The following is a 13,506-nucleotide window of genomic DNA, read 5'->3' on the forward strand; positions in this document are numbered from 1 at the left end:
TATATATAGCTTGTCTGAAACCCAAAGATAATTTACAATAGACAAGAAACTGAAGAAAAAAAACGAACGCAGCATTCAAAGCAAAACAGCAAACTAAAGGACTGGGATATTGGGTAGGAGAGAGGAGGTAGGAGAGAGGATGTATGAGAGAGTATGTAGGAGAGAGGAGGTAGGAGAGAGGAGGTAGGAGAGAGGAGAGGTAGAGGTAGGAGAGGTAGAGGTAGGAGAGGTAGAGGTAGGAGAGAGGAGGTAGGAGAGAGGAGGTAGGAGAGAGGAGGTAGGAGAGGTAGAGGTAGGAGAGGTAGAGGTAGAGGTAGGAGAGAGGAGGTGGTAGGTAGGAGAGAGGAGGTAGGAGAGGGGAGGTAGGAGAGAGGAGGTAAGAGAGGGGAGGTGGGAGAGGTATAGGTAGGAGAGAGGAGGTAGGAGAGAGGAGGTAGGAGAGAGGAGAGGTAGAGGTAGGAGAGGTAGAGGTAGGAGAGGTAGAGGTAGGAGAGGTAGAGGTAGGAGAGAGGAGGTAGGAGAGGTAGAGGTAGGAGAGGTAGAGGTAGAGGTAGGAGAGAGGAGGTAGGAGAGAGGAGGTAGGAGAGGTATAGGTAGGATAGAGGAGGTAGGAGAGGTATAGGTAAGAGAGAGGAGGTAGGAGAGAGGAGGTAAGAGAGGGGAGGTAGGAGAGGTATAGGTAGGAGAGAGGAGGTAGGAGAGGGGAGGTAGGAGAGAGGAGGTAAGAGAGGGGAGGTAGGAGAGAGGAGGTAGGAGAGGGGAGGTAGGAGAGAGGAGGTAGGAGAGGGGAGGTAGGAGAGAGGAGGTAGGAGAGGGGAGGTAGGAGAAAGGAGGTAAGAGAGGGGAGGTAGGAGAGGTATAGGTAGGAGAGAGGAGGTAGGAGAGAAGAGGTAGGAGATAGGAGGGAGGAGGTAGGAGGGAGGAGGTAGGAGAGAGGAGGTAGGAGAGAGGAGAGAGGAGATAGGAGGGAGGAGGTAGGAGGGCCGTAACAGTAAATGAGTAAAGATCCAAGACGTACCTGGACAGTCCAGTAGCAAACCCTTCCGGCCCCGTACTTATCAGGGAAGTCAGGGGAGTAGACCACCCCAGAGGGTGCAGAGTAGTTACCCCCGCAGGCCCCCACTCGAGCTGGAGTTAAACAGTCGGAAAACAGTTGACTTAATAACGGTTTCATTATTGACGTTTGCATTGTGCAAAGTTTGTAAGTCTTTCAGACAGGTGTGTTTGTTTATGTTGTTATAGCCTATAGCTGTTCTGTTGTGTATTTGATGTTTTGTGTGGACCCCAGGTAGAGTAGCTGCTGCATGTGCAGTAGCTAATGGGGATCCTACTCAACTAAACTAATCCCTGTCGTACAACTCACCCTAGTGACTCATATGTAAACTAAACCCTGTCGTACAACTCCCCCTAGTGACTCATATGTAAACTAAACCCTGTCGTACAACTCACCCCAGAGACTCATATGTTGTCAGAGTTATTATAGAAACCACATACAACAGACTCTCTCAATGATGGGGTGGCAGGTAGCCTAGTGAGTTAGCCTAGTGGGGTGGTATTTAGCCTAGTGGTTAGCCTAGTGAGTGAGCCTAGTGGGGCGGTATGTAGCCTAGTGGTTAGAGTATTGGACTTCCTGAGCTGAGCTGACAAGGTAAAAATCTGTCATTCTGCCCCTGAACAAGGCAGTTAACCCACTGTTCCTAGGCCGCCATTGAAAATAAGAATTTGTTCTTAACTGACTTGCCTAGTTAAATAAAGGTTCAATTTTAAAAATGATTCAGAGTGGAATGAAGAGTTTTCAACACAAAGTGGAAAGATGAGACTGGATTGTGCAAGACACATTTGATCGTTATTGTAATCATGTTCAGCTGCCTCCCAGCTGTCTCCCATTATCTAGCAGTTGTTTGCCATAAACCGGATGGATGCTTGTTATTAAACAGAAATGTAGCATGTATTGTTCAGCCAAATTCAGCAAACTGTTTTTGACAACAAAGGGAGAGAGATAACATTCTCTTCACATGACCGTTCTAATAAGTACATTTTGAGAGTGGTGGCGCGATCCCTCCATGTTGGATTATCTGATTTCTTTTCAACGTTGGTTCTGAGATCATCTATTCAATGGTGGGTGGAGTATTTACGTGTCAGTTTACTGGAATGTCATCTTTTGATAATACAGTTTTATTTCTCCATGCACCAGAAAATACTCCACTTTGTACACATTAGGTGAAGCACCATGTAACTATTTTAAGCACCATAGAAGCACCGGTGGGAAGTTATAGTTGGTTTAGATCATGTCTAGAGGACCAGACCAGGGAAAATGACCTACTCACTGTCAAACATGTACACAGACCGAAGCAAATTATGTCCTACTCACTGTCGAAGACGATGACCCATCCATCTCCCCCACAAGGCTGGGTGTGGTCACCGAAACACACGTGGTTGCATTCCATGCTGGGCGCCTGGCCATGGCGACGCAGGTCCAGGTCATTGCCACAGAAACAGGCATAACCCGACTCCATCCCGGCAAGCTTTGGAACAGAGAGAGAAATGCAAATCAATCAACAGATTAGAATTTCAAATCTAACTTTATTTGTTTAGCGCTTGTGTAACGCTTCACAAGAGGGTCAGGCCTTCCCCTTGACAAAGCACGGAGAAAGAAATAATCATTTGGATGAAAGAGAAAAAAAAAAAGGAAAAAAAACTTAAGAGGAACCAGATTTTAGAGCCTGAACCTCCATAGACCAACACTTATGGAGTGATACTAGTGCCAACAGAAATGTAACGTGAATCCAATTAGTCGATAAAGCCTGGATAGCAGATCATCCGGGGCAAGACAGATATGGCACATGATCACAGTTATAGTACCATCTAATGTTAATAGGCTTGCAGAATAACTCCACAACCCCCCCGACCCCCCCAATAAGGATTGCTTTTCTGTACAGAAATTAAGTTATTTTAGTGTCTAAAGCCATCAGGCATTTGATGATAGTAATGTGGGCTGGTTTAGTTCAGAGCTTCGAGACAAACAGAAACAGTCACTCACTTTGGATATGTCCCAGAAGGCACCCAATCTATTTCCTATATAGTGCACTACTTTTGACCAGAGCCCTATGGGTAGTGCACTACTTTTGACCAGAGTCCTATGGGTAGTGCACTACTTTTGACCAGAGCCCTATGGGTAGTAGTGCACTACTTTTGACCAGAGCCCTATAGGTAGTGCACTACTTTTGACCAGAGCCCTATGGGTAGTGCACTACTTTTGACCAGAGCCCTATGGGTAGTGCACTACTTTTGACCAGAGCCCTATCGGTCCAAGGCAGTGCATTACATAGGGAATGGAGTGTTATCTGGGATGCAAGGTGACTCTTTGAGTACCATCTAAACATCAGAGGGCTAAATAGCATGAAATAGCATTGCCAACAGACCGTTTAACCTTCATCTCTTAGTCAAACACAGCAAACATTTCCTAAAGCCGTGCTGCGCTGGGCTGCATTAGAATAAGAGAAAGAATTACAGGGTGGGTTCCAAATGGCACTCTGCTCCCTATGCGCCCTCCTCTCCTAGGGCCCTGGACAAAAGTAGTATTCTATAAAGGGAATAGGGTGGATTTGGATGACAGTCAAAACTCTTTAAGCATGTTGAACTTCCTTCCAGAATTCAGATGGAACCTAGTCATGCTCAGCAAAGAGTGTACGCAGACACACACGCAGACACACACGCAGACACACACGCAGACACACACGCAGACACACACGCAGACACACATGCAGACACACACACATACACACACACACACACGCGAGCGAGGCCAGTGTCTCCCATTAAAAGAGGACCATTATATAATGTTTCTTCCCATAAATGAATTCATACGAAGGTACGGCATCACTTTCCCTCATTCTGAAAATGTTCTCATGAAACTGGAATTTATATAGCCAGGATCCTCTGTGTGTGTATGTGTGTGTGTGTGTGTATGTGTGTGTGTGTGTGTGTGTCTGCGTGTGTGTCTGCGTGTGTGTCTGCGTGTGTGTGTGTGTGTGCATGTGTGTGTGTGTATGTGTGTGTGTGTGTCTGCGTGTGTGTCTGCGTGTGTGTCTGCGTGTGTGTGCATGTGTGCGTGTGTGTGTGTGTATGTCCAACTCTGCCAACCGAACCAAAACTAAAGGCTGTGGGACATGAATCACTGCTTCATCATTACCTATTTATCAGGTAAAAGAGAAACGACTTCGGATGAAAACCCAACGTGAATTATTTTGCGTTAGCGAGCAGAAAATGTTTGCTCGGGGCTTCTCAATCACTGACTGTCTGACTGACTCACTGACTGACTAGTGTAGTTGGTTTAGACATATAGATGTGGCAGTCTCAGGCTGTTGACATTGCATCACAACACACCATACTACATCACATCACATCAGTGTCATCTGTGGAGAGGGACTGACACACACACATAGACAGACAGGCACACACACACACACACACACACACACAGACAGACATGCACGCACAAGACACACACACGGACTGACTGTCACTGCTCATCAGTGCAGAGGGCGTCTGAAGGACGGGTCTGACCCAGGTCCAACCGGATGTGTTCACACACAACACAAACACCTGTCACTGTTTAGCGTAACCATGGTCAGTAGACAATAGAAGGCCAGTGTAACCATGGTCAGTAGACAATAGAAGGCCAGTGTAACCATGGTCAGTAGACAATAGAAGGCCAGTGTAACCATGGTCAGTAGACAATAGAAGGCCAGTGTAACCATGGTCAGTAGAGGGCTCTCACGGGGTGGTCGCGAGAGGTCTCAGGTAGGTGTTTAGGGGTTTCCGTAGGTGCTACTACGGTGGAAAGTCCAGACCAGGTTTCCACCGTGCGCATTCTCCCTCAATATGCCGATTTGGCGCTCGCCTTCTCCAAAAAGAAGGCGACTCAATTACCACCTCATCGACGGGGCGATTGTGCAATAGATCTCCTGGTAGACGCTGCACTTCCCAGGAGTCATGTGTATCCCCTCTCACAGGTGGAGACGGAGGCTATAAAAACATATGTCTCCAAATCCCTGCGTCAGGGGTACATTCGGTCTGAAGTGGTCCTCCACTTCACCTGCCTCCTCGAGTTTCTTTTTTTGTGAAGAAGAAGGAGGGAGGTCTGTGCCCGTGTATTGACTATAAGAGGTATTAACCAAATCACTGTGAGGTATAGTTACCCGCTACCGCTCATAGTCACAGCGGTAGAGTCAATGCGCGTTTCTTCACCAAACTAGATCTCAGGAGCGCTTACAACCTGGTGCGTATCCGGGAAGGGGAACGAGTGGAAGACGGCTTTTAGTACCACCTCTGAGCACTATGAGTACCTCGTCATTTCGTACAGGTTGATGAATGCGCCATCAGTCTTCCAAGCCTTTGTAGACAAGATTTTCATGGACCTGCACAGGCAGTGTGTGTGGTGTAAATTGATGATATTTTGAAATATTCTGCTACACGCGCCGAGCATGTGTCCCTGGTGCGCAGGGTGCTTGGTCGTCTGTTGGAGCAAGACCTGTACGTCATGGCTGAGAAGTGCTTGTTCTTTCAACAGTCTGTCACCTTCCTAGGGTATCGCATTTCTACCTCAGGGGTGGAGATGGAGAGTGACCGCATTTCAGCCGTGCGTAATTGGCCGACTCCCACCACGGTAAAGGAGGTGCAGCGGTTTCTAGGGTTTGCCAACTACTACTGGAGGTTTATACAGGGTTTTGGTCAGGTAGCGGCTCCCATTACCTCACTGCTAAAGGGGGGCCTGGTGTGCTTGCAGTCGTCAGCTGAGGTGGACAGGGCTTTTGGTCACCTGAAGGCTCTGTTTACCTCGGCTCCCATGCTGGCCCATCCTGATCCCTCTTTGGCGTTCATAGTGGAGGTGCATGCGTCCAAGGCTGGGATAGGAGTTGTGCTCTCTCACCGTTCGGGTACTCCACCGAAGCGCCGCCCCTGTGCCTTCTTCTCGAAGAAGCTCAGCCCGGCAGAGCAAAACTATGATGTGGGGGACCGGGAGCTGTTGGCTGTCATTAAGGCCTTGAAGGCGTGGAGACCTTGGCTTGAGGGGGCTAGAGGATATAGTGTCTGATCGAGGTCCCCAGTTCACGTCGGGGGTCTGGAGGGCGTTCATGGAACGTCTGTGGGTCTCGATCAGCCTTACCTCAGGTTTTCACCCCAAGAGTAACGGGCAGGTGGAGAGAGTTAACCAGGATGTGGGTAGGTTTCTCTCTCCTTTCCAGTGTGTACTGGGGTATCAGCCGGTTCTGGCTCCTTGGCATCAGAGTCAGACCCAGGCTCCTGCGGTGGACGACTGGTTCCGGAGCGCGGAGGAAACATGGGACGCCGCCCATGTCCACCTTCAGCGCGCCGTGCTGCACGAGAAAGCCAGCGCAGACCGTCACCGCAGTGAGGCTCCGGTGATCGCACCGGGGGACCGGGTCAGGCTCTCGACCCTCCACCTGCCCTGTTGGAAGCTGGGTCCGCGATTTGTGGGGCCCTTTAAAGTCCTGAGGAGAGTGAACGAGCTTTGTTACAGGTTACAGCTTCCCCCGATTACCGCATTAACTCCTTGTTCCATGTGTCTCTCCTCAGGCCGGTGGTGGCTGACCCACTCCAGGAGTCTGAGGTGCGGGAGGTTCCTCCGCCCCCTGGACATTGAGGGGGCCCCGGTGTACTCCGTTCCTTCCATACTGGATTCGAGACGTCGGGCGAGGGGCCTTCAGTACCTTGTGGACTGGGAGGGGTATGGTCCGGAGGAGAGATGCTGGGTTCCGATGGAGGACATGTTGTGTATTTAACCCTCTGTTTCCCCTCATGTCTTTGTCGTTGATTGTTTGTTGTATGTTTTGTGGAAGTCATGTTCTGGTGTGCGATGTGTTTTGTACCCTTCTATATTATTTTTGCATATATTGGTTTTCTGAGTTTTTTAGCATTTATTAAACTGCTCCGTCAATACCAAGTTCACTCTCCTGCGCCTGACTTCCCTTTCCCCAGCATGCACCCATTACAAGTTAGTCAATAAATAAATGATTGAGACAATTGATGTATGGATGATTCATAGAGAAGACTAGGTAAAGAATAATTCATTAATTAGAACTAATTGAACAGATATAAAAATATTCCTCTAAGTTATATCAGGATAATTATAACTTTGTAATCTGAAGATTTTCCTTGGTGCCCCGACTTCCTAGTTAATTACATTTACATGATTAGTTTAATCACGTAATAATAATTACAGAGAATTGATTTGAGAATTGATAAAATAACAGTATTCAGTTTAATGATGCCAAAGACACAACAAATAATTGAATAATATAGATTTCTGAATTTATTTTGCAACGCTCACCCACGCGACGCGAGTGGTGAAGCTATGGAAAAATGTATACTGTGAGATTTCATAACGTTTAAAACCATGACTAGAGAGAGACTGTCAACGAATACAGCAAAGAGATGCTGTTTTTATGAGTGACTTCATGTTTAAGTTCTTACTCAGCCCTGTCAACACTTTTATAATCCATAAAATGCACGTTCTTCCTATTTCCACTCAGCGCTACAACAAGCAGTGCAGCAGTAATGAAGAGTAGGAAAGTGTACCTATAGGCTTGTGTTGTTGTTATTATTACCGGCTTGGGTCTTTTTTAATATTCAGGAATATTTCACTTTCTCTGTTCATAGTAACAACATGAATTTGTGCATGATGCAGAAATAATGCGGTGCCACTCGAGTTCCGCCATCAGCTGGAAGACGGTGTCCCTTTTTGGTCAGTGTCAGTGGAGGAGAGGGAGAGCGGAGGGACGTTGAGAGACGGACCCTCAGTCTGCTGCTCTCTCTCTCCGCTGAGACGGACCCTCAGTCTGCTGCTCTCTCTCTCCGCTGAGACGGACCCTCAGTCTGCTGCTCTCTCCCTCTGCTGAGACTGACCATCAGATGGAGGCACCATCAGCCCAGCAAAATAAAAAAAAGCGAATTATTTCAATGTATGCTCACTCAGCTGTGCCTCACAAGTAATACGACAATGAGTGTATTACCGGTGTGGTCATATAGCCTACCTCAAATTTTTAAATATAATATTTAGAAATGACCCAAACCACAATGCATTGGCAGATAAATTCAAGCTAAGTCAGTATGTGGTGCTAATGTATTGGGCCTATAGGTTACTGAACAACTCTCATTGCTACAGAACTGTTTTTAATTGGTTCATGTTGATTCCATTTTTTAAGTCATGTTAATAAAGAATCAGAGCGGTAGATCTCGGCATCTTGACTCAAAGTGATCTTGACTGGTCGGTGACCACTGGTCTAGAAAATAAGAAAGACAGCATCCCCCCCTGCCAATATGACCATTTGCCATCAGGAATGATCAATAAACCATGGTCAAATCTGATTTAAAACGAGTGCACTATGTAGGGCATAAAGGTGCCATTTGGGACGGTCGATACATCTCCATAGTGTCGTCTGTCTTACCATGTATCTCTGTTTACGGCAGAAGCTGATGCAGTTCTGGACGGTGAGTTTGTTAGAGGTCTGACTGCTCCCTGTCAGGGTGGGAGGGTCACCACTGTCCTTAAAACAGCCCAGGTTACCAGGCACTACAGGAAACAGAGAGGAGAGCAGGGGGTTTAAACTATGTAGTTCAGCATGACATATGTTTCTAAACTAACAATCACACGCTGCATTTGGCATTTACTACAAATCCCATGATGTGTCTGTGTCTCACAGAGATCATACACTGCATACACGCACACCAGCACGAAATTAACATCATCACACCGGAATTCTCTGGCCTCTGTTTGAGATTTAAGAGAATGGGGGTGAGGGGGAGAGGGGGAGGAGGAGAAGGATGAGAGGGGGTGAGAAGGATGAGGGTGAGGGTGAGAGAGTTAGGAGGAGAAGGATGGGGGTGAGGGGGAGAGAAGTAGGAGTAGAAGGATGGGGGGACTGAGTTGCAGTGAGTGGGTGTTGGAATCTAGAGTATGTGCATTGTCTGGGCAAGCTAGTTTAGATCTAGCTGAGATATCTAGCTGAGATAGTGGGTAAAAGTCTACATGACAGAGCGGAGGAGGTCTCCTGTGGCTGAGGTTAAATAAGAGCTAAAGGTGATACACACAGCATCAGAATGGACACCTAGTAAAGAGATACACAACGTCAGAATGGACACCTAGTAAAGTGATACACACAGCATCAGAATGGACACCTAGTAAAGTGATACACAGCGTCAGAATGGACACCTAGTAAAGTGATACACACAGCGTCAGAATGGACACCTAGTAAAGTGATACACACAGCATCAGAATGGACACCTAGTAAAGTGATACACACAGCATCAGAATGGACACCTAGTAAAGTGATACACACAGCATCAGAATGGACACCTAGTAAAGTGATACACACAGCGTCAGAATGGACACCTAGTAAAGTGATACACACAGCATCAGAATGGACACCTAGTAAAGTGATACACACAGCGTCAGAATGGACACCTAGTAAAGTGATACACACAGCATCAGAATGGACACCTAGTAAAGTGATACACACAGCATCAGAATGGACACCTAGTAAAGTGATACACACAGCATCAGAATGGACACCTAGTAAAGTGATACACACAGCGTCAGAATGGACACCTAGTAAAGTGATACACACAGCATCAGAATGGACACCTAGTAAAGTGATACACAGCGTCAGAATGGACACCTAGTAAAGTGATACACACAGCATCAGAATGGACACCTAGTAAAGTGATACACAGCATCAGAATGGACACCTAGTAAAGTGATACACACAGCATCAGAATGGACACCTAGTAAAGTGATACACAGCGTCAGAATGGACACCTAGTAAAGTGATACACACAGCATCAGAATGGACACCTAGTAAAGTGATACAATATGGATGAACTACAAAAGTCCAATTCTGACGACATGGCCCGAGCTGACAAGAGAAGCTGCCACTGTCCTGAAGGGCGTTGGGTTGTAAGCAAAAAAGGCAACTGTCTGCTCTCTAAACACTTTGTATGTAAGAAATTCTACGCTGTAATTAAGCACAGAAAAATGTGTGAAGAATGAACCCATATTTGAGGAAAAACAACTACCCTAAAGACTGGACTAAAACATCCAATAGGCTACAGAATGCTTTGTTTTATTATGGTTCAAATTGTAATACTTTAGTTTAATTTCTATGTTCTGAAATATATTAGAGAGAACCTATACAATATCAAACTCATTTCTAACCCAAAGCTATTGTCTCAAAAAGGAATTGTGTCATCCACCTGTAGGCCAGAGCAAAGCCTATTATAGAGAGGGGGGGGGGGGGGGGCAGAGAGAGGGGGGCAGATTGGGAGACAGTGAAAGGAGAGAGACAGACAGACAGACAGACAGACAGACAGACAGACAGACAGACAGACAGACAGACAGACAGACAGAGAAAGAGAGAGAGAGAGAGACAGAGACAGAAAGAGAGAGAGAGAGAGAGAGACAGAGAAAGAGAAAGAGAGAGACAGACAGACAGAGAGAGAGAGAACAGGCAGCTCTATCTGACTGTCAGCCCTAGTTTAAGAGACAACCCATTGATATGACAGTTTAAAAACAACCCGAGGTGCTAACCAAGCAAATTCTACAACAATATCTGCATTAGCTTAGCCTCCTTAACCACAAACACCTGACTGCTGAATGAGACTTGTGTAAACCTTGATAACTTTCCATTGAAATAATAAAATCAAACATATAACCTTGAATGTAGTGTTCACATGCAGTAATAATGTGAGGGTTTAATACATCTCTACAGTAACATGTTAGAGAGAGAATGACATCAAACTCTCTGACACACAGAGTTCTATAGAGTTCAGAGAGTTCTAGAACAGATGCTTGAAGACATCTTGTTAGCACACGTTCACTGGTGCATGCTGGATGTTAAGACCTAAAACCTAGGGACTACAGCATGTGTTATTTTGAGAGAGAGAGAGAGAGATGCCTCAGATGGTGTTAGCGTAAGGATGAAAGACGAACAGGACAAGCTGCAAAAGGCCAGCATTGAGCGTTCACTAACCAAGTTTACATCCCAAATGGTACCCTATACCCTATATAGTGCACTACTTTAGACCAGAGCCCTATTCCCTATATAGTGCACTACTTTAGACCATAGCACTGGTTAAAAATGTTACACTATATAGGGAATAGGGTGACATTTGGAACGTACCCCAAATGTCCTGGTCCAACACAGGGCGGTTTTCTCTCTACACCCTGTGTCTCGCCCACGCTTGTAATATACTCTGCTTCACGGAAACATGGCCCTCTCGAGATATACTGTCTGACTCTGTAAAGCCAGTTGGGTTCTTAGTACATCGCGCTGACAGGAACAAACATCTCTCCGGGAAGCAGAAGGGTGGAGGTATATGTTTTATGATTAACGACTTATGGTGTAACTGTGATAACATACAGGAACTCAAGTCCTTCTGTGCACCGACCTACAATATCTCACAATTAAATGCAGACCGTACCATCTCCAGAGAGAATTGTTGTCTATAATAGCCACAGCGGTCTATACCCCCCCCCCACCCGATGCCATAGGAAGGCCAAAAAGCTCATCAAGGACATCGACCACCCAAGCCAGTGCCAGCCAGCCCTCCTGTCTTCCTCTCCTCTATAAATCACCAGCCCTCCTGTCTTCCTCTCCTCTCCTCTATAAATCACAAGCCCTACTGTCTTCCTCTCCTCTATAAATCACCAGCCCTCCTGTCTTCCTCTCCTCTATAAATCACCAGCCCTCCTGTCTTCCTCTCCTCTATAAATCACCAGCCCTCCTGTCTTCCTCTCCTCTATAAATCACCAGCCCTCCTGTCTTCCTCTCCTCTATAAATCACCAGCCCTCCTGTCTTCCTCTCCTCTCCTCTATAAATCAACAGCCCTCCTGTCTTCCTCTCCTCTCCTCTATAAATCACCAGCCCTCCTGTCTTCCTCTCCTCTATAAATCACCAGCCCTCCTGTCTTCCTCTCCTCTATAAATCACCAGCCCTCCTGTCTTCCTCTCCTCTATAAATCACCAGCCCTCCTGTCTTCCTCTCCTCTATAAATCACCAGCCCTCCTGTCTTCCTCTCCTTTATAAATCACCAGCCCTCCTGTCTTCCTCTCCTCTATAAATCACCAGCCCTCCTGTCTTCCTCTCCTCTATAAATCACTAGCCCTCCTGTCTTCCTCTCCTCTATAAATCACCAGCCCTCCTGTCTTCCTCTCCTCTATAAATCACCAGCCCTCCTGTCTTCCTCTCCTCTATAAATCACCAGCCCTCCTGTCTTCCTCTCCTCTATAAATCACCAGCCCTCCTGTCTTCCTCTCCTCTCCTCTATAAATCACCAGCGCTCCTGTCTTCCTCTCCTCTATAAATCACCAGCCCTCCTGTCTTCCTCTCCTCTATAAATCACCAGCCCTCCTGTCATCCTCTCCTCTATAAATCACCAGCGCTCCTGTCTTCCTCTCCTCTATAAATCACCAGCCCTCCTGTCTTCCTCTCCTCTATAAATCACCAGCCCTCCTGTCTTCCTCTCCTGTATAAATCACCAGCCCTCCTGTCTTCCTCTCCTCTATAAATCACCAGCCCTCCTGTCTTCCTCTCCTCTATAAATCACCAGCCCTCCTGTCTTCCTCTCCTCTATAAATCACCAGCCCTCCTGTCTTCCTCTCCTCTATAAATCACCAGCCCTCCTGTCTTCCTCTCCTCTCCTCTATAAATCACCAGCCCTCCTGTCTTCCTCTCCTCTCCTCTATAAATCACCAGCCCTCCTGTCTTCCTCTCCTCTATAAATCACCAGCCCTCCTGTCTTCCTCTCCTCTCCTCTATAAATCACCAGCCCTCCTGTCTTCCTCTTCTCTCCTCTATAAATCACCAGCCCTCCTGTCTTCCTCTCCTCTATAAATCACCAGCCCTCCTGTCTTCCTCTCCTCTATAAATCACCAGCCCTCCTGTCTTCCTCTCCTCTATAAATCACCAGCCCTCCTGTCTTCCTCTCCTCTATAAATCACCAGCCCTCCTGTCTTCCCCTTCTCTCCTCTATAAATCACCAGCCCTCCTGTCTTCCTCTCCTCTATAAATCACCAGCCCTCCTGTCTTCCTCTCCTCTATAAATCACCAGCCCTCCTGTCTTCCTCTTCTCTCCTCTATAAATCACCAGCCCTCCTGTCTTCCTCTTCTCTCCTCTATAAATCACCAGCCCTCCTGTCTTCCTCTTCTCTCCTCTATAAATCACCAGCCCTCCTGTCTTCCTCTCCTCTATAAATCACCAGCCCTCCTGTCTTCCTCTCCTCTATAAATCACCAGCCCTCCTGTCTTCCTCTCCTCTATAAATCACCAGCCCTCCTGTCTTCCTCTCCTCTATAAATCACCAGCCCTCCTGTCTTCCTCTCCTCTATAAATCACCAGCCCTCTTGTCTTCCTCTCCTCTATAAATCACCAGCCCTCCTGTCTTCCTCTCCTCTATAAATCACCAGCCCTCCTGTCTTCCTCTCC

At 46.9% G+C, this 13,506-nt stretch overlaps 1 protein-coding gene across 2 annotated transcripts in view; it reads right to left on the reverse strand.

The window, feature by feature from the left end:
* Nucleotides 1-13,506, reverse strand: part of LOC139389458 (kremen protein 1-like) — a 110,174-nt gene that overhangs the window by 13,584 nt on the left and 83,084 nt on the right. For both annotated transcript variants that reach the window (XM_071136228.1, XM_071136229.1), the window contains exons 4-6: nucleotides 8,472-8,596; nucleotides 2,372-2,525; nucleotides 1,019-1,128 (exon numbers count right to left, since the gene is read on the reverse strand). In XM_071136228.1, coding sequence (XP_070992329.1) covers nucleotides 1,019-1,128; nucleotides 2,372-2,525; nucleotides 8,472-8,596 — 389 coding nt within the window. The remainder of the gene's footprint in view (nucleotides 1-1,018; nucleotides 1,129-2,371; nucleotides 2,526-8,471; nucleotides 8,597-13,506) is intronic.

Source organism: Oncorhynchus clarkii, chromosome 30 (genome assembly GCF_045791955.1).
Source record: "Oncorhynchus clarkii lewisi isolate Uvic-CL-2024 chromosome 30, UVic_Ocla_1.0, whole genome shotgun sequence".
Taxonomy (NCBI): domain Eukaryota; kingdom Metazoa; phylum Chordata; class Actinopteri; order Salmoniformes; family Salmonidae; genus Oncorhynchus; species Oncorhynchus clarkii.